At 45.4% G+C, this 21,626-nt stretch overlaps 2 protein-coding genes across 2 annotated transcripts in view; both read left to right on the top strand.

Annotated features, from left to right (window-relative positions):
- Positions 1-2,447, top strand: part of LOC138666596 (zinc finger protein 850-like) — an 87,991-nt gene extending 85,544 nt beyond the window's left edge. Inside the window, exon 24 of the mRNA XM_069754795.1 lies at positions 1,004-2,447. Coding sequence (XP_069610896.1) covers positions 1,004-2,205 — 1,202 coding nt within the window. The 3' untranslated portion in view covers positions 2,206-2,447. The remainder of the gene's footprint in view (positions 1-1,003) is intronic.
- A 13,780-nt stretch (positions 2,448-16,227) lies between these two features.
- LOC138663944 (zinc finger protein 383-like) overlaps positions 16,228-21,626 on the top strand; it is a 57,677-nt gene continuing 52,278 nt past the window's right edge. The window contains exons 1-9 of the mRNA XM_069750318.1: positions 16,228-16,284; positions 17,082-17,233; positions 17,363-17,542; positions 17,626-17,749; positions 17,835-17,932; positions 18,653-18,802; positions 18,932-19,111; positions 19,195-19,318; positions 19,402-19,499. Of these exons, the coding sequence (XP_069606419.1) occupies positions 17,162-17,233; positions 17,363-17,542; positions 17,626-17,749; positions 17,835-17,932; positions 18,653-18,802; positions 18,932-19,111; positions 19,195-19,318; positions 19,402-19,499 (1,026 nt within the window). The 5' untranslated portion in view covers positions 16,228-16,284; positions 17,082-17,161. The remainder of the gene's footprint in view (positions 16,285-17,081; positions 17,234-17,362; positions 17,543-17,625; positions 17,750-17,834; positions 17,933-18,652; positions 18,803-18,931; positions 19,112-19,194; positions 19,319-19,401; positions 19,500-21,626) is intronic.

A 21,626-nucleotide genomic window follows, 5' to 3' on the forward strand; every position in this document is an offset into this window, starting at 1 on the left:
CTCATGCTCAAAGCTGAAAAGATAGGGTTGTTTTGAAAATTTAGTTTCCATTTTTCATCATTTCCAAATTACTAACATGATTTTCCATCTTGTGAATTCCATAACTGCACAGCTTTTCCTTCTGGGTGTTACAATTTCAATATTGAGGAGTTTTGTATGTTTGGCATATTGTAGTATGTCTCCGCCACTGCTCTCAAGGTTTAACATTCCTTGCCAGGCTTGACATGTCAACAGCACTGCAACCAATCAGTAAACTGACTGGTTGCCACGCTGTCAATGTAATGTCAGCACTGCAGCCAATGCCAGACGACAAGAGCAGTGACAGAGACACACCAGTGGACCCCAGGAAGGTAAGTCCACCACGGATGCTTTTTTTAAAGCCAAATGCAGTGGTGGACATATTTTATTTGAAAGCCAACAACCCCTTCAATGGTATTGGTCAGGTGTTCTGTCATGATCATGCTTACCAGCAAGGTTGTGCAAACTGTGTAAAGCAGATGATGGCCTAAACAGGCAGTGGACCCAAGGAATGATTGGTAGTTAGGCATGCAGGGACGCCCTAGAAAACAGGAATTAGTCGCTGACTGGCATTTCACAGTTTAGAAAGTTAAAAAATAATCTAGGTCATGGAGAGAAGTGAGGCAGCTGGACGTCTAAGCATTGGTTGAGTCAGGAAGCAGTTCAGGAGCAACCCAATATCGATTTTTAGCCATAATTCAATGTCTATTGAAAAATAAATACACATTTTTTTTTTTGGCAGATGACTGGACCGTGATCTCATCAAAATACCTGATATTTTCAGACTTTAATGCAAATGATCCTAGTATCACACATGATACTTTTGAAGAGCATCCCATTATACCAGACATACCTCTTGTCCTTCTTAAGAAAAATAAATATAGCAAAAGGGATGATGAACATACAAGAGCTCATACAAGAAAAAAGTCATTTTCATGTTTGGAATGTGGGAAATGTTGTATATCGAAATCTGATCTTACTAAACATCAGAGAATTCACACAGGGGAGAAGCCATTTTCATGCTCAGAATGTGAAAAAAGGTTTTCGGACAAATCATCCTTTGTTCAGCATCAGAAAATTCACACAGGGGAGAAGCCATTTTCATGTTCAGAATGTGGGAAATGTTTTAATCGGAAAACAAATCTTGCTACACATCTGAAAATTCACACAGGGGAGAAGCCATTTACATGCTCAGAATGTGAAAAACATTTTTCAAATAAATCATCTCTTGCTCAGCATCAGAAAATTCATACAAGGGAGAAGACATATTCATGTCCAGAATGTGGGAAATGTTGTATAACAAAATTTGATCTCACTAAGCATCAGAGAATTCACACAGGGGAGAAGCCATTTTCATGCTCAGAATGTGTAAAAAGTTTTTCAGACCAGTCATCTCTTGCTCAGCATCAGAAAATTCACACAAGGGAGAAACCATTTTCATGCTCTGAATGTGGGAAATGTTGTATAACCAAATCTGATCTAACTAAACATCAGCGAATTCACACAGGGGAGAAGCCGTTTTCATGTTCAGAATGTGGGAAATATTGTTTAACGAAATATGATCTTACCAACCATCAGAGAATTCATACAGGGGAGAAACCATTTTCATGTACAGAGTGTGGTAAATGTTTTACACAAAAATCACATTTTGTTAGACACCAGAGAATTCACAAAGGGGAGAAGCCATTTTCATGTTCAGAATGTGTGAAATGTTTTACAGGGAAATCAAATCTTGTTATACATCAAAGATATCACACAGGAGAGAAGCCATTTTTATGTTTAGAATGTGGGAAATGTTTTACAGAGAAATCACATCTTGCTAGACATCACAGGTGTCACACAGGGGAGAAACCATTTTCATGTTTAGAATGTGGGAAATGTTTTACAGATAAATCACATCTTGTTAGACATCACAGATGTCACACAGGGGAGAAACCATTTTTATGTTCAGAATGTGGAAAATGTTTTAATCGAAAAACAAATCTTGCTTCACATCTGAAAATTCACACAGGGGAGAAGCCATTTTCATGTTTAGAATGTGGGAAATGCTGGTCGTCAAAATCTGATCTTGCTAAACATAAGTCAATTCATACAGGGGAGAAACCGTTTTCATGTTCATTATGTAGAAAATGTTTTCAACAGAAAAAAACTCTTACTAGACATCTGAGAAATCACGTAGGAGAGTAGCCGTTTTTTGATTAGGATATGGGAAATGTTTTCAAACACATCAAATTTAGTAACACATTGCAGAAGTCATACAGGGGAGAAGTAATTTTCATGTTACTCAGAAATCACACGGGTAGGTAGACACTTTTTGAAATAACTTAATTGGCAAATTGTACGAATAACAGAATGTAAATTCACATGTCATCATACAAGAGAAATGGAAAGCAACTCACTAAATCATGACTAATAAATGTAAGCTATCTATATACATAATTGTCTAAGGGGTACTTCCATCTGTCTGTCTGTCCTTCTGTCACGGTTATTCGTTCGCTGATTGGTCTCGGCAGCTGCCTGTCATGGCTGCCGCGACCAATCAGCGACGGCCACAGTCCGATTAGTCCCTCCCCTACTCCCCTGCACTCACTGCCCGGCGCCCGTTCCGTAATCCCCTCCGCTCACCGCTCACACAGGGTTAATGGCAGCGGTAACGGCCCGCGGTGTAACGCACTCCGTTACCGCTGCTATTAACCCTGTGTGCCCCCAACTATTTACTATTGATGCTGCCTATGCAGCATCAATAGTAAAAATGTCGTGTTAAAAATAATTAAAAAAAAACAAAAAACCTGCTATACTCACCCTCCGCCGCCTTTCTCGCTCCTCTCCACGCTCCCGGAACCGCTCCATTGCAAGCGGCAGCTTCCGCTCCCGTCCCAGCGCTGGTGTGGGACAAGGACCTGCTGTGACGTCACGGTCGGTCATGTGACTGGGCAATATACTATGTGGCTGGGCAATATACTACGTCGCTGGGCAATATACTACGTGGCTGGGCAATATACTACGTCGCTGGGCAATATACTACGTGGCTGGGCAATATACTATGTGGCTGGGCAATATACTACGTGGCTGGGCAATTTACTACGCGGCACTGTGCTGGGCAATATACAGTACTACGTGACTGGGCAATATACTATGTCGCTGGCCAATATACTACGTCGCTGGGCAATATACTACGGGACTGGGCAATATGCTACGTGGCTCTGTGCTGGCCAATATACTACGTGTCTGGGCAATATACTACGTGACTGGGCAATATACTACGTGGCTCTGTGCTGGGCAATATACTACGTGGCTGGGCAATATACTACGTGGCTGGGCAATATACTATGTGGACATGCAAATTCTGGAATACCCGATGCGTTACTCTCCCCTACACTCACCGCCCGGAGCCCGCTCCGTAATCCCCTCCACTCACCGCTCACACAGGATTAATGACAGCGGTAATGGCCCACGGTTACCGCTGCTATTAACCCTGTGTGTCCCCAACTATTTACTATTGATGCTGCCTATGCGGCATCAATAGTAAAAATATGTCATGTTAAAAATAATAATAATAAAAAAAAAACCTGCTATACTCACCCTCCGCCGCCTTTCCCGCTCCTCTCCACGGTCCCGGGACCGCTCCATTGCAAGCGGCAGCTTCCGCTCCCGTCCCAGGGCTGGTGTGGGACAAGGACCTGCCGTGACGTCACGGTCATGTGACCGCGATGTCATCATAGGTCCTGCTGACACCAGCCCTGGGATGGGACCGCAAGCTGCCGCTTGCAATGGAGCAGTCCCGGGAGCGTGGAGAGGAGCGAGAAAGGCGGCGGAGGGTAAGTACAGCACGACTTCAACGGGCTATAGGTGAGTATATGTTTATTTTTTAAGTCTCTATACTAAATGGCTCTGTGCTGGCCAATATACTACGTCACTGGGCAATATACTACGTGGCTGGGCAATATACTACGTGGCTGGGCAATATACTACGTGGCTGGGCAATATACTACATTGCTGGGCAATATACTACGTTGCTGGGCAATATACTACGTGGCTGGGAAATATACTACGTGGCTGGGTAATATACTACGTGGACATGCATATTCTAGAATACCCGATGCGTTAGAATCGGGCCACCATCTAGTTACCAATAAATATATGTTATTAACTCCTTAACCCCCAAGGGTTGTTTGCACGTTAATGACCGAGCCAATTTTTACAATTCTGACCACTGTCCCTTTATGAGGTTATAACTCTGGAACGCCTCAACGGATCCTGATGATTCTGACACTGTTTTCTCATGACATATTGTCATTCATGATAGTGGTAAAATTTCTTTGATATTACCTGTGTTTACTTGTGACAAAAAAAACCTGAAATTTGCCGAAAATTTTGAAAATGTTGCAATTTTCCAAATTTGAATTTTTATGCCTTTAAATCACAGAGATATGTCACACAAAATACTTAATAAGTAACATTTCCCACATGTCTACTTTACATCAGTACAATTTTGGAACCAACATTTTATTTTGTTAGGGAATTATAAAGGTTAAAAGTTGACCAGCAATTTCTCATTTTTACAACACCATTTTTTTTTAGGGACCACATCACATTTGAAGTCACTTTGAGGAGTCTATATGATAGAAAATACCCAAGTATGACACCATTCTAAAAACTGCTCCCCTCAAGGTGCTCAAAACCACATTCAAGAAGTTTATTAACCCTTCAGGTGTTTCACAGGAATTTTTGGAATGTTTAAAAAAAATGAACATTTAACTTTTTATCACAAAAGATTTACTTCAGCTCCAATTTGTTTTATTTTACCAAGAGTAACAGGAGAAATTGGACCCCAAAAGTTGTTGTACAATTTGTCCTGAGTTTGCTGATACCCCATATGTGGGGGTAAACCACTGTTTGGGCGCATGACAGAGTTTGGAAGGGAAGGAGCGCCGTTTGACTTTTTAATTCAAAATTGACCGGAATTGAGATAGGACACCATGTCGCATTTGGAGAGCCCCTGATGTGCCTAAACATTGAAATCCCACACAAGTGACACCATTTTGGAAAGTAGACCCCCTAAGGAACTTATCTAGATGTGTGGTGAGCACTTTGACCCACCAAGTGCATCACAGAAGTTTATAATGTAGAGCCGAAAAATAAAAAATCATATTTTTTCACAAAAATTATCTTTTTGCCCCCAATTTTTTATTTTACCAAGGGTAACAGAAGAAATTGGACCCCAAAGGTTGTTGTGCAATTTGTCCTGAGTACGCTGATACCCAATATGTGGGGATAAACCACTGGGCTCATGGAAGAGCTCGGAGGGAAAGAGTGCTGTTTGACTTATCAATGCAAAATTGACAGGAATTGAGATAGGACGCCATGTCGCGTTTGGAGAGCCCCTGATGTGCCTAAACAGTGGAAACTCCCCACAAGTGACCCCATATTGGAAACTATAACCCCCCAAGGAACTTATCTAGACTTGTGAGATCTTTAAACCCCCAAGTGTTTCACTACCATTTATAATGCAGAGCCGTGAAAATAAAAAATACTTTTTTCCCACAAAAATTATTTTTTAGCCCCAATTTTTTATTTTCCCAAGGGTAACAAGAGAAATTGGACCCCAAAAGTTGTTGTCCAATTTGTCCTGAGTACGCTGATACCCCATATGTTGGGGTAAACCCCTGTTTGGGCGCACGAGAGAGCTCGGAAGGGAAGGAGCACTCTTTTACTCTTTCAACACAGAATTGGCTGGAATTGAGATCGGACGTCATGTCTAGTTTGGAGAGCCCCTGATGTGCCTAAACAGTGGACCCCCCCCCCCAATTCTAACTGAAATCCTAACCCAAACACACCCCTAATCCCAACTATATCCTTAAACACACCCCTACCCCGAACACTCCCCCTAACCCTAATCCCAACCACACCCCTAACCCCAACACACCCCTTATCCCAAACCTAACCACACCCCTAACTCCAACACACCCCTAATCCTAACCATAACACTAACCACAACCCTAACCCTGATACACCCCTAATTCCAATCAAATGTAATCCAAACCCTAACTTTAGCCCCAACCCTAACTTTAGCCCCAAACCTAACCCTAACTTTAGCCCCAACCCTAACTGTAGCCCTAACTTAAGCCCCAACCCTAACCTTAATGGGAAAATGGAAATAAATACATTTTTTTTTATTTTATTATTTTTCCCTAACTGAGAGGCTGATGAAGGGGGGTTTGATTTACTATTTATAGCGGGGTTTTTTAGCTGATTTTTATGATTAACAGCTGTCACACATTAAAAAAACACTATCATTTTTCCATAATTTGGTTCACAGAGTCATGTGATGTCTTGTTTTTTGTGGGACAAGTTGACGTTTTCATTGGTATGATTTTCGGACACGTGACATTTTTTGATTGCTTTTTATTCCGATTTTTGTGAGGCAGAATGACCAAAAACCAGCAATTCATGAATTTATTTTGGGGAGAGCGTTTATACTGTTCCACGTTTGGTAAAATTGTTAAAGCAGTTTTATTCTTCAGGTCAGTACGATTACAGCGATACCTCATATTTTTTTTATTCATACTTTTTTTATGTTTTTGCGCTTTTATACGATAAAAACTATTTTATACAAAAAATAATTATTTTTTGCATCGCTTTATTCTGAGGACTATAACTTTTTTATTTTTTCGCTGATGATGCTGTGTGGCAGCTCGTTTTTTGCGGGATAAGATGACGTTTTCAGTGGTACCATGGTTATTTACGGTATATCCTGCTTTTTGATCGCGTGTTATTCCACTTTTTGTTTGGCGGTATGATAATAAAGCGTTGTTCTTTGCCTCGTTTTTTTTCTTTTTTCTTACGATGTTTACTGAAGGGGTTAACTAGTTGGCTAGTTTTATAGGTCGGGTCGTTACGGACGCGGAGATACTAAATATGTGTACTTTTATTGTTTTTGTTTTTTTATTTAGATAAAGAAATGTATTTATGGAAATAATATATATATATATATATATATATATGTATATATATATATATATATATTTTTTTTTTTTTTTTTCATTACTTAGGATTTTTTTTTTTTTTTTACACATTTGGAAATTTTAACTTTTTTACTTTGTCCCAGGGGGGGACATCACAGATCGGTGATCTGACAGTTTGCATAGCACTCTGTCAGATCACCGATCTGACTTACAGGGCTCCAGCGTTACCAAGTGCCTGCTCTGAGCAGGCACTTGGTAAGCCACCTCCCTCCCTGCAGGACCCGGATGCCGCGGCCATATTGGATCCGGGCCTGCAGCGAGGAAGGAGGTAGGAGACCCCCGGAGCAACACGATCACATCGCGTTGCTGCGGGGGTCTCAGGGAAGCCCGCAGGGAGCCCCCTCCCTGCCGATGCTTCCCTCCACCGCCGGCACATTGCGATCATGTTTGATCGCGGTGTGCCGGGGGTTAATGTGCCGGGGGCGGTACGTGACCGCTCCTGGCACATAGTGCCGGATGTCAGCTGCGATAAGCAGCTGACACCCGGCCGCGATCGGCCGTGCTCCACCCGTGAGTGAGGCCAATCGCGCTGGACGTACTATTCCATCCTTGGGAAGAAAGGCCCACCCCACATGGACGGAATAGTACGTCCATTGTCAGAAAGGGGTTAATGCACTGATTCAAGCTCTACTTGGATTTGGCAGCAGGAATCATGTGACGGGTTCCTTTTAAGTGTGCTGTCTATAACATTAGAATAGTCGTAGCATTCCACTGAATCCTGTTATAAAGCCAAATCCCTGTACAGGGGTTAAAGGGTATTGGGATTTCTCTGGTGTCTGCCAGACATAGTGTCTTGTGACTTCTGGCCTCAGGCAGACATTATAGTTGTCATGTGACCACTTATTTGCGGACAAGCTGCTTTTCCTTTTTTCAATGTCCAGTGAAATACTACTGTCCCTGGTTCACTGAGAAAAGTAGGAAGTGTAACTAGTTGTCACATGACTGTACTTCTGTAAATCGCATAGTAGAGCTGACTCCTGACAGTGAGTATATTAGACGCTGTTAGGATGGGGCATGCTATAGGGCTTATTGTTATATTTAAAAGGGTTGTCCAGGGTTATGATGAAAGTCTGCAGATTCACTAGTTTTCTGAATTCTTAAAAGGCATGCACCGCTCACTGCACACTGTCAGGGTCCTCTGGCGCCAGTAGCAAGATTGGATGATCATGTAAGTGCAAGAATGAGATTTCCATACTTTCATCCATGGAAGTCAATAGAAGAATAGCTGTGGTCAAATCAACAATGAAGACAATGGTCTTCAATCGAGGAACATTTCACTGGCTGCGAGTACATGGCTTATACAAAGTTTGGTCTTTTCTGTGGTAACACGAATGGAAGATAAAGAAACAAGATAGGAGAAGAATTGACGCCTTAGAAATATGGTGCTGGAAAAGGATGTTATCAATATCATAGACAGCAAGAAGAACAAAGAAATAAATCTTGAAACACATTAAAGCAGATATGTCAAGGATGACCAAGTAGGACTTGCCAACTTTGGAGACATAATTCAAAGAAAGCAATCACTGGAGAAGGACATTACGGTGAGATTTGAAGGAACAAGAAGAAGAGGAAGATCAGTAATCTGATGGTTTGATACACTTAAAATAACGGCAGAGAAGACCTTTGTAGGCCAATCTAGACTTGCACAAGATCGATCATCCATGAAGACACCATGAGCCAAGATCGAGCCGAAGACTGATAAATAATAATAATAATAATATTAAGATGTATTTACATGCTGGATGTTCCTTGGCTACTTTCTTATAAAAACCCCAGCTGCTTTTACTGTAGATTCTGGCTCCCCCTTACCTCACGCTATAAATATTCTCTGTAATACAGTTTTCTGATTACTGAGCCCCTTGTTATACTTTCTCATATTATACTGGTTTTCTCATACCTCCCAAAGATCCCGGATCCAGCGGGACAGTCCCAATTTTGAGAGTCTGCCCCGCTGTCACAGGTGGGATCTTACTTTTCCCACACACCACATTTATGGCTGCTCTGTGCGCACAGGACCTGTGATAAGGTCACATTAGGAGAGGAGTCAGGGGCCACATGATCAGGGGCCTCAGTGTATGCAGGACTCTGCTGTTTTGGTTGTCATGGTGCTGGATGAGGGTAAGTTTATGCGTGGGGGTCAGGAGGGTTTACAGTGTGGATGTAGCAGAGCCGTGTGAGTACAAGGTGTATGGACTGGAGCTGTGTATGTAAGAGGTGTAAGGAGCGGAGCCATGTGTGTACGAGGTGTACGGAGTGGAGCCACATGTGTACGAGGTGTACAAAGCGGAGCTGGGTGTGTACGAGGTGTATGGAGCAGAACGTGTGTATGAGGTGTACGGAGCGGAGCCGTGTGTGTGCGAGATGTACTGAGTGGAGCCGCGTGTGTACGTGGTATAAGGAGCGGAGCTGTGTGTGTACGAGGTATACGGAGTGGAGCCGGGTGTGTACGAGGTGTACGGAGCGGAGCCGTGTGTGTACAAGGTGTACGGATCGGAGCCGCGTGTGTACGAGGTGTATGGAGCGGAGCTGCATGTGTACGAGGTGTACGGAGCAGAGAAGCGTGTGTACGAGGTGTACGGAGCGGAGTCGCGTGTGTACGAGGTGTATGGAGCGGAGCTGCATGTGTACGAAATATACGGAGTGGAGCCGGGTGTGTACTAAGTGTACGGAGCAGATCCGTGTGTGCTATGTGTACGGATCAGAGCCGCGTGTGTACGAGGTGTACGGAGCGGAGCCACATGTGTACGAGGTGCACGGAGCGGAGCCGCATGTGTACGCAGTGTAGGAAGTGGAGCCGGGTGTGTACGAGGTGTAAGGAGCGGAGCCGGGTGTGTATGAGGTATGCGGAGTGCAGCCGCGTGTGTATGAGGTGTACGGAGCGGAGCAGCATGTATATGAGGTGTACTGATCGGAGCCGTGTGTGTGCGAGGTGTATGGAGAGCAGCCGCATGTGTGTGAAGTGTATGGACCGCAGCCACATGTGTATGAGGTGTACGGAGAGGAGCCAGGTGTGTACAAGGTATGCAGAGAGCAGCCGCATGTGTACAAGGTGTACGGAGCAGAGCCGCGTGTGTACGAGGTGCACGGTTCAGAGCCACGTGCGTACGAGGTGTACGGAGCGGAGCTGCATGTGTACAAGGTGTACGGAGCAGAATTGGGTGTGTGCGAGGTGTACGGAGCAGAGCCGTGTGTGTGCGAGGTGTATGGACCGCAGCAGCATGTGTATGAGGTGTACGGAGCGGAGCCAGGTGTGTACGAGGTGTACCGAGCGGAGTCGCGTGGGTACGTGGTGTAAGGAGCGGAGCCACGTGTGTACGAGGTATACGGAGCGGAGCCGGGTGTGTACAAAGTGTACGGAGCAGATCTGTGTGTACTATGTGTATGGATCAGAGCCGCGTGTACGAGGTGTACGGATCGGAGCCGCGTTTGTCTGAGGTGTACGGAGCAGGGCTACATGTGTACAAGGTTTTCGGAGTGAAGCTGCATGTGTACGAGGTGTACGGAGCGGAGCCAGGTGTGTACGAGGTGTGCGGAGTGGAGTCGGGTGTGTATGAGGTATGCGGAGTGCAGCCGCGTGTGTACGAGGTGTACGGAGCGGAGCAGCATGTATATGAGATGTACGGATCAGAGCCGTGTGTGCCAGGTGTATGGACCGCAGCCGCATGTGTATGAGGTGTGCGGAGTGCAGCCGCGCGTGTGCAAGGTGCACGGAGCAGAGCCAGGTGTGTACGAGGTATGCAGAGAGCAGCCACGTGTACGAAGTGGAGCCACATGTGTACAAGGTGTACGGAGCGAAGCCGTGTGTGAACGAGGTGTACGGAGCGGTGTCGTGTGTATACAAGGTGTACAGAGCAAAGCCGTGTGTGTGTACGGAGCGAAATCGCGTGTGCATAACTCCCAACCGTCCCGGATCCAGCAGGACAGTTATGATTTTAAGACTCTGTCCCGGCAGGGATTCTCAGACCAAATGTACTGCCGCTTTAAACTGCTAGCGCGATCGCTAGCTGTGTCGGATCGGAGCAGATATCTGGGTCTGGGTCATCTCTCCTCCTTACATCCGGTCGGCGGGCGGAGAGGAGAGAGATAGAGAGCTGCGGTTCGGAGTTGAACTTGGACGTCCAGGCTGAGGCTGCGTCCACGGTCCACCATCCTCCAGATGATCCAGCACAGCCAGGAGGAGACTAGGACAGATCCGGACCGGCAGCCGCAGCGCCAAGCAGGAGGAGAAAAGGACGAGGGAATCCTCCAGACCTCAGGCTTCCCACCAACTGGGACAAAGTGTAAGTGTTCAATCATGTAAGAAGTACTGCCCTCATCATGTATCGATTCGACTACATATCTCAGCTGCACAGTGCCTTGTTGATGCCTCACCCCAAAGCTAGGAGCAGATGCCCTGATTGCCCACCCGTTCCCAGCACCCCTTTGCCCTGTATGTAATGTATGTGTATATATACATGAGATTTAGATACATTTATATTTGCATATTTAGCAATTGAAGATTCCATACAGCTGAAATCTGCATTAACAAGTGAAGTTTTTTATGGCATATATACTTACCTCTATACACTAAGCTTTTCAAGTAGTGCTGTAGCCTTTAATGACTCTCTAAATACCAACACAATGCACTTTATTTAACTGACTTCATTGACATACCGTATGTATTTGCATGCTAAGCAATTAGAGATCTTATACAGCTGAAATATGCTTTAGTGAGTAAAGTCTTACATTGCATTTATATCTACTACTATGCATTAAGCTTAATTAGTGCTGCAATGTACTGATCCTATGAAATCTACTGTCCAGATTTAAGTTGGCTGCCTTATACTTTATGTATTCTGTCTACCGTTGAACCTTTTGTAAGGGCTTTGTATCTGGCTTGCACTCCCAGGCTGGGGCACCTTTGGGTGCTGCTGAATGCTCCACTTTGCTTTCCACTTATGGTGCAGGCTCTTTTCCAGCAGTACATGGCTCCATCCTGTTTTTCCATCATTTGCATCTGACCCATAAAACAGAGACCTTCAGGGCAGCCGCAGGTGCCAACGAACGTATTTTCTGATACAACATTGCATCGCGCCCGGACCAATCTTATTCTATGGCGCCGCGGAATCATTGTATCAGATATTCTGATCGCACGTGACGCGGCCATGCAAGTAGTCCATTGAAAAAAAATCAGACTGCACTCGGGTGACAACTGACTGCAGAATGGAGATGCTGGAGACATTTTTTCTGATCTTCTTGTCAGCCAAGAAAATTAGATCACACTGCTGAGAAAATACAGAAGTGTGACCCCGGCCTAAGGCTGTTATCAAAGCAACAATGGCCACGACGGGGATCAAACGGTACGCCACTGCTACATCGCAACATAGTGAGTGTGATTGTGCTGTGTGATCTCCACTGTGTGATAGATCTCTGCTGTGTGATAGGTCTCTGCTGTTTGTTAGGTCTCTGCTGTGTGATAGATCTCTGCTGTGTGATACGAGGTATAAATGTGTTAAAGGGGTGGTTGGGGGGGCCCACTGAGACTCGTTCGCCCGGGACCCTCAAAAACCTGGAGCCGGCCCTGGTATGGAGCATAATGTTTAGCCATTATACAGTATGGAGCACTGTGTGGGTCTGTGAGCTGAAACATTGCGACCACAAGAAGAATATTCAGGAATGAGCGTCTGAAAAACCTCACAATAAGGCTATATTCACACTTAGCGGTTTTTACCGCGGAACCGCCGCGATTTTGATGCTGCGGGTCCGCAGCAGTTTCCATAGCGTTTACAGTAACATGTAAACCCTATGGAAACCGCAAACCGCTGTGCACATGCTGCGGGAAAAACCGCGCGGGAACGCAGCGGTTTACAACCCGCAGCATGTCACTTCTTTGTGCAGAATCGCTGCGATTCTGCACCCATAGGAATACATTGAACCACTTACTTCCCGCATGGGGCTGTGCCCACGTTGCGGGAAGTAAGCGGATAATGTGCGGGTGGTACCCGGGGTGGAGGAGAGGAGACTCTCCTCCAAGCCCTGGGAACCATATTTGGGGTTAAAAAATCTGGTTATACTCACCCTCTGATGTCCGGAGCTCCTGGGCGCTGCACGCGGCTGTCCGGTCAGAGTTGCTGTGCGACCAGGACCTGCGGTGACGTCGCGGTCACATGACCGTGACGTCACGAAGGGTCCTTCTCGCACAGCATCTCTGGAACCGGACCGCCGGGTGCAGCGCCGAGGGATCGGGACGTCAGAGGGTGAGTATAACCAATTTTTATTATTTTTAACATTACTATTGATGCTGCATATTGCTGCATATGCAGCATCAATAGTATAGGCGGAAACCCGCAGCGGAAAACGCGGAACAAACCGCGATAAATCTGCAGGGAGAACCGCAGTTGTTTTGCCCTGCAGATTTATCAAATCCGCTGCGGGAAAACCCGCAGAGGGACGCCGCAAGGTGTGAACATAGCCTAAAGAAGTTTTGAGGCAAAACCTGGTGATTATGGAGCGCTGGTTCATCTCTCTGTAAATGCTCTGAAGTCTCCTGAGCAAGTGGTCGGCTGTACGGGAACGTGCCCCCTGGAGCTCCCTATGTGCGCTGCCTGCAGGGCCGGTTTTAGACAAAGTGGGGCCCTAGGCAAAAATTTAAAGTGGGGGCCCCAAATGATAACATTGCACTGTGGCCCCCATATTTAGGGGCCTTATATCGGCCAATTGGTCTGCCACTATTAGCTATATGCAGGGTCACTGCTGGCACTTTGAAAAGCAGCTTTTGGCCATGTTCATAGGCAGAATTTATGCAGCTTTTTCTTCTGCAAATAATAAGTTTACAGCAGTTTACAACACAAGCAAAAACTGAGATTTTCAGAAAACTCCTGCACACCCTTTTATTTTCCGTTGACTGAATTTCACAACTGCGTCTCTCCAGACCTCAGCATGTCAATTTATCTTGCGCAGACGCGAGTTTCCGCAAGAGAAATCTCACCCGTGCAATGTATAGGACGCAGGGATTCCACACGGTTCAATGAACACACGCGGAATCACCTGTGTTCAAAACATGGCAGCACTTTGGACGCAGCAAATATCCACTGTGTCCAAAGAGCTGCCATTTCCGGATCCTCTGCACATACCCTAAAAATGGGTGTTTTGAAAGCAGTGTTTTTACTGCCAAGAGAGCAGGCTTTGGCCGGCTTCACACTTGCAAGTTTTACGGACGTAAGAGCGCAGAAACTACGTCCGTAAAACTCACAAAACATACGGCACAATTATTCTCTATGCCCCTGCTCCTATCTGCCGTATTAAACTGATCAGTATTATACGGCTTTCTACGGCCGTAGAAAATCGCAGCATGCTGCGTTTGTCACCGTATTGCGCAAATAAAATGTCAATGAAAGTCTATGGAAGCCTGAAAAATACGGATCACACACGGACAAGCAGTGTGACTTGCGAGAAATACGCAGCGGTGTTAGCGAGAAAAGCCGGTAATTCATTGCGGTGTACAGTAAAATCACACTGACAGCTTACAGTAGAATAGGTAGAATAAATGTGTACACATAGAATAGGTATATATATATATATATATATATATATACATATATATATGTCAGTGAGACACATATATATATATATATATATATTAATATTTCTTCCAGCGCTAGACAGCTTTAAAGCCGGTAATTCAATTACCGGCTTTTGCTTTCTCCTTCCTAAACCCGACAGGATATGAGACCTGGTTTACATACAGTAAACCATCTCATATCACCATTTTTTTTGCATATTCCACACTACTAATGTCAGTAGTGTGTCTATGCAAAATTTGGCCGTTCTAGCTACTAAATTAAGGGGTTAAATGGCGGAAAAAATTGGCGTGGGCTCCCGCACAATTTTCTCCGCCAGAGTAGTAAAGCCAGTGACTGAGGGCAGATATTAATAGCCTGGAGAGGGTCCATGGTTATTGGCCCCCCCTGGCTAAAAACATCTGCCCCCAGCCACCCCAGAAAAGGCACATCTGGAAGATGCGCCTATTCTGGCACTTGGCCACTCTCTTCCCATTCCCGTGTAGCGGTGGGATATGGGGTAATGAAGGGTTAATGCCACCTTGCTATTGTAAGGTGACATTAAGCCAGATTAATAATGGAGAGGCGTCAATTATGACACCTATCCATTATTAATCCAATACTAGTAAAGGGTTAAAAAAAACACAAACACATTATTAAAAATTATTTTAAGGAAATAAAAACAAAGGTTGTTGTAATATTTTATTGAACGCCCAATCCAATCACTGAAGACCCTCGTTTTGTAACAAAAAAAACATAATAAACCAACAATATCCTTACCTTCTGCAGATCTGTAAAGTCCAACGATGTAAATCCATCTGAAGGGGTTAAAATATTTTGCAGCCACGAGCTTTGCTAATGCAACATTGCTCATGTCTGCAAAACCCCGGAAAATGTAGGTAAAGTAGGTCAATGACCTATATTTACCTGTATTTGCGGTGAGGCGCCCTCTGCTGGCTGTTCCTAGATCGTGGGAACTTTCCTAGAAAGCTCCCTGGCTCGAGTTCATATGAGGACAACCAGCAGAGGGCGCCCTCTTATGATCTCGAGCCAGGGAGCTTTCTAGGACAGTTCCCACGAAAATGCACCAAAAACGCTGATTCCCATCCACACCTGTACTATATATTTGTATGGTTTATCCTTATTATATCACGTGGGAATTCATTTATTTCTATATAATGCCCTGATTCAGCAGACAATATTCCTGTCTTGTGTCATCCAGACAGTAGTGACAGGATGTCGCCCTATCAGATTACAAGCAATGATTTAGTGACTGGTCAGAGCCCATGCTGATCCCTGCTGTATGTGACTGTGAAACCTGATCCTACAGCAATCAGCACAGAGCTCAGGGACCAAATGAGTAAATCACTGCACTGAGGGGGTCTCAAGGGGGGTTTGGGAGACACGTTCTGAGACTGCTGCTTCACTGCTGTACACCCTCTGGGCACTTCATACAGGGGCTGCAGAGGCAGGGGGCCCCCTTTCTAGGTGGGGGCCCCAGGCGACTACCTGGTCTGCCTGTGCCAAACGCCAGCCCTGGCTGCCTGGACTCCGCTCCTCCAGCACCAGGACATCCAGCACAGTCCTATATATACTGGGGCCCCTGATCATGTGACCCCTGACTCCTCCCCTCCTGTGACCTCATCACAGGTCCTGTGCACACAGAACAGCCATATATGTGGTGTGCGGCTCTGCAGGTGGAGGTAGGTGCTGGAGATTCCCCTTTACTGGCCGCAGGCGCTAGAACATTTGTATTTGTCATTCTGGGCTTCATATAAGGGAACCTGTCACTTTGAGGGTAGAAAACGTCAGCGATTCCTGGGAAGCAGTTAAACATCTTCCAACATCTCTTCCTCTGTTTTGCTCTTGTCAGTTTGCATAGCTCTGCAAAGTTTGTAATTCCTGCATTGTCACCAGTTAGAGCCGCACTCGTTTCTCGTCCGTCCCATAGACGATGAATAGAGAGAAGCGCACACGTCCCCTGTAGAAGCCTCTCCGCGGTTCTATATACTGGACTTGTTTCTATCGTGGTTTCTTCAGACGACATTTATAATTGCGGCAGTTATAATGAACGACTCCTGTAAATCCCCCTCATGGCCGCTCCCCGGGACCCTCCCAATGTCATTGCACTTTGTATTTCCAGAGTCCCTGTGACCAGAACATCTCCTGTATTAGTAATCTGCCCCATTATCCGTGTAGATGGCAGATTCTGGGGAAAGGACACAAAACACATTGAATTCAGGCCGCGCTCCATCTTTATGACATATTTCCACTCCATCACTCAGGCGTCCATTGTTTCCTTCAGTCTGTTTACATCGCTGCAATGAGGATACTGGATGCCGGTATGTCTGAGATGTAACTGTTCTGTTACATGATGGTTTATGGAGATCATCTGCCCGACATGCTGCCATCATGAAGATGTGACGTGGAAAACATTCCTTCAAAACATATGGAATAGAGTCTTTATGATGTTACATCGGCTCATCTTCTCCTCATTCAGGTCTCTACAATATTGGATCCTCTCAGTGGAGATCTTCTATATAAGAGAATTTTCCTGATTGACCCATCGACCCATCAAGGATGGATAAGGACAAGATGGCGGAGAGGATATTACACCTCACCCTAGAGATCCTCTTCCGGCTTACTGGAGAGGTGAGAGATTCTGATGACGTCACATTACATCGTTCTTATCTATGGGAATAAAAGATGGACAGAACTGGAGAGGTGAGGACTCTGGAAATGTCTGTAGTGAGATTTATTAATGTGTCTCTCCATAACCAGGATTACACAGTAGTGAAGAAGACCTCTAGTGAGCGCTGTCAGGACCCTGTGTCTGAGGGATGGGGAAGACCCCTGAGCCCAATCACAGAGCCTCTACCTCACCCCCTGATACACGAGGACATCAATCATCAGAAGATCCTGGAATTCGCCTACAAGATGATTGAGCTGCTGACTGGAGAGGTGACATTGCTGGGAATGCTGGGACATTATACAGTAACGCTATGAAGGGATCGAGGTGATGATGGTATCATTGTATGTGTCAGGTTCCTATAAGGTGTCAGGATGTCGCTGTCTATTTCTCCATGGGGGAGTGGGAGTATTTAGAAGGACACAAAGATCTGTACAAGGACGTCATGATGGAGGTTCCCCAGCCCCTCACATCACCAGGTAATAGGACTAAATACACATGGCCTATAATTATCTGTATGTAACGAATTAATTCAGTCCCTCTATGTGTTTGTTTTTTCTCCAGTTCTATCCAGTAAGAGAACAACATCAGACATATGCTCCTGTCCATTTCGTCCACGGGATTGTAAAAAAGAAAATCCCAATATTCCTCTGGATCATCAGGTAGATGCTGTCACCATGAAGTTGTGATGTGGAGAATATTTCTTCTTAAAGGCAACCTGTCACCCCCAAAGTCGAAGGTGAGCTAAGCCCACCAGCATCAGGGGCTTATCTACAGCATTCTGTAATGTTGTAGATAAACCCCCGATGTAACCTGAAAGATGAGAAAAAGAGGTTAGATTATACTGACCCAGGGGCGTTCCCGTTGCGGTCCGGTCCGATGCGTGTCGCGGTCCGAGGCCTTCCATCTTCTTACGATGACGTCCTCTTCTTGTCTTCACGCTGCGGCTCCGGCGCAGGCGTACTTTGTCTGCCCTGTTGAGTGCAGAGCAAAGTACTACAGTGCGCAGGCGCCGGGCCTCTCTGACCTTTCCCGGTGCCTGCGCACTGCAGTACTTTGCTCTGCCCTTAACAGGGCAGACAAAGTACGCCTGCGCCGGAGCCGCAGCGTGAAGACAAGAAGAGGACGTCATCATAAAAAGATGGAAGGCCTCGGACCGCGACACGCATCGGACCGCAGTGGGAACGCCCCTGGGTCAGTATAATCTATCCTCTTTTTCTCATCTTTCAGGTTACATTGGGGGCTTATCTACAGCATTACAGAATGCTGTAGATAAGCCCCTGATGCTGGTGGGCTTAGCTCACCTTCGATTTTGGGGGTGACAGGTTCCCTTTAACATATTGAATAGATTCTTTATGATGTTTGACCTTCTTCCCATTCAGGTCCCTGCAATATTGGATCCTCTCAGTGGAGATCTTCTATGTAAGAGAATTTTCCTGATTTACCCATCAAATATGGATAGGAGCAGTGACAAGATTGCAGAGAGTGTATTACACCTCACCCTAGAGATCCTCTTCCGGCTTACTGGAGAGGTGAGAGATTCTGATAAAGTCACATTACATCATTCTTATCTATGGGAATAACAGATGGACAGAACTGGAGAGGTGAGGACTCTGGAAATGTCTGTAGTGAGATTTATGAATGTGTCTCTCCATAATCAGGATTACACAGTAGTGAAGAAGACCTCTAGTGAGCGCTGTCAGAACCCTGTATCTGAGGTGTGGCAAAGAACCATGCGCCCAATCACTGGACCTCTACCTCATTCCCTGAAACATGCGGGAATCACTGACCAGAAGATCTTAGAACTCACCTTCAAGATGGTTGAGCTGCTGACTGGAGAGGTGACACTGCTGGGAATGCTGGGACATTATACAGTAATGCTATGAAGGGATCGGGGGGATGACGGTATCATTGTATGTGCCAGGTTCCTATAAGGTGTCAGGATGTCACAGTCTATTTCTCCATGGAGGAGTGGGAGTATTTAGAAGGACACAAAGATCTGTACAAGGACGTCATGATGGAGGTTCCCCAGCCCCTCACACCACCAGGTAATAGACAGGACTAAATATACACCACATATTATTATCTGTATGTAAAGAATGAATTCAGTCCCTGTATGTGTTTCCTCCAGTTCTATCCAGTAAGATGACAACACCAGAGAGATGTCCCCGTCCTCTTCTTCCACAGGACTGTAACGAAGAACATTCCAGTGTTCCTCAGGATCATCAGGTAGATGGAGATTAGGTGTCATAAGATCTCCCCTATGATGTGTAGACGGCTGTGAAGGTCTTGTGCTCAGTCTTGTTTTATCCACCAGTATTATATGTTTTATACTTGTGTACAGGGCCACCATCAGGGCATTACTACCCGTACTGGTGTAAGGGACCCGGAGCAGAAGCAAAGGAGGAGTGGCCCCTTGAGACAGGCTGGCAGAGTTTGTGACCCGGTTGGGGCCCGTCCTCTTTTGCTTCTCCTCACCAGGCTCCCGGGGCAGCGTCAGTCATCTTTCTTTGCTAACACAGCCACGCACAGTGCAGGATGTATAAACACCGCCCTGCACGGTGCGTGTCTGTGATTGGCTGTGAGCTCCTACTCACCGCTTCCTGGACCTCCTCTTCAGCTCCAGGGACAAGAGAGGTTTCCCTGTGTGTGCAGAACTGACAGGATTGATTCCTGACTACATAACCCTCCCATTTCCTGTCCTCTATGAAGAAAAGAGTGAGTATATATGTTTGTATACAGTGTATATTGTGTGTAATGCTGTAATCTAATATATAAAGCTGAATGTGTGTGTGTATGTGTGTATGTCCGGGATTGGCATCTGCACCGTCGCAGCTACAGCCACAAAATTTTGCACAGTCACACGTCTGGACCCTGAGAGCGTCATAGGCTATGTTGTGAGGCGAAATTTTAACCCAGCGCGTTCCAATTCACCAAACAATTTTGCCCCTATCTACATAATGGGGAAAAAAGTGAAAGGAAAAGTGTTGGAGGCGTCGCAGCTACAGCCACAAAATTTTGCACAGTCACACGTCTGGACCCCGAGAGCGTCATAGGCTATGTTGTGAGGTGAAATTTTAACCCCGCGCTTTCCAATTCACCAAACAATTTTGCCCCTATCTACATAATGGGGAAAAAGTGAAAGGAAAAGTGTAGGAGGCAAATTGACAGCTGCCAGATGTGAACAAGGGGGACTTAAAGAATGAGAGCGATGTCATGGGATACTCACCACACACGGGGATATGAACACACACAAAATGCGCCACACACTACCACTTGCTTGAACACATATTACCCTCAGCACACATTTCACCACAAATACAACAACCTCGCCACATAAAAGTCAAAACACAAAAGTCACCACTCAAAACTCGCCACGCGCAGAACTCGCCACATGCAAAAACTAGGCAATTGCAAAACTCCCCACAAGTGCAAAACTCACCTCATGGAAAACTCGCCACACGCAAAACTTGCACACGTGGAAAAATTGCCACATGTACAAAAGTTGCAACACATGCAAAAGTTGCCTCACAAAACTTGCACATACTCAAAAGGCACCACACATAAAACTCGCCACGCGCAAAACTCGCCATGCGCAAAACTTGCTGCACACAACTTGCTACACTAACCTGTCACATGCAACTCGACACACAAAAAGTTGCTACACGCATGTTGCCACACAAAACTCATCTCACAAAAGTCGCTACATGCATGTCGTCACACGCAACTCAACACACACAACTTGACAAACAAAACTCGCCCTAAAACACACACAAGTCTGGTATTATCCTTCAAAAATAAAAATCTGATTAATAAGCAGACAAACTACAACAAATGTACCATATAGGAAATACGGCAGCTGTCAGTCACATGACCTGTCTATTATGTGTATGTGTGAGCTAATATATACTGCCAGGGGGAGGGCTTCCTGTTGGCTGGGGATATATCAGGCTGCCAATTTAGCTTACAAATACTGAGGTAAAAATACTGAGCAAATAACGTGTGAACGAGGTCTAATACAGGAGGAGATAGTAACATAGTAACATAGTAACATAGTTAGTAAGGCCGAAAAAAGACATTTGTCCATCCAGTTCAGCCTATATTCCATCATAATAAATACCCAGATCTACGTCCTTCTACAGAACCTAATAATTGTATATAGTAACATAGATGACACACAGATGACACACAGGTATATACTATATACAAGGGAGATGACACAGATATATACTGTATACAGGAGAGATGACACACAGGTATATACTATATAGAGGAGATTACATACAGGTACATATATATACAGGAGGAGATGACATGCAGTATATACTATATACAGGAGGAGATGACATACAGGTA

The sequence above is a fragment of the Ranitomeya imitator genome, chromosome 2 (genome assembly GCF_032444005.1).
Source record: "Ranitomeya imitator isolate aRanImi1 chromosome 2, aRanImi1.pri, whole genome shotgun sequence".
Taxonomy (NCBI): domain Eukaryota; kingdom Metazoa; phylum Chordata; class Amphibia; order Anura; family Dendrobatidae; genus Ranitomeya; species Ranitomeya imitator.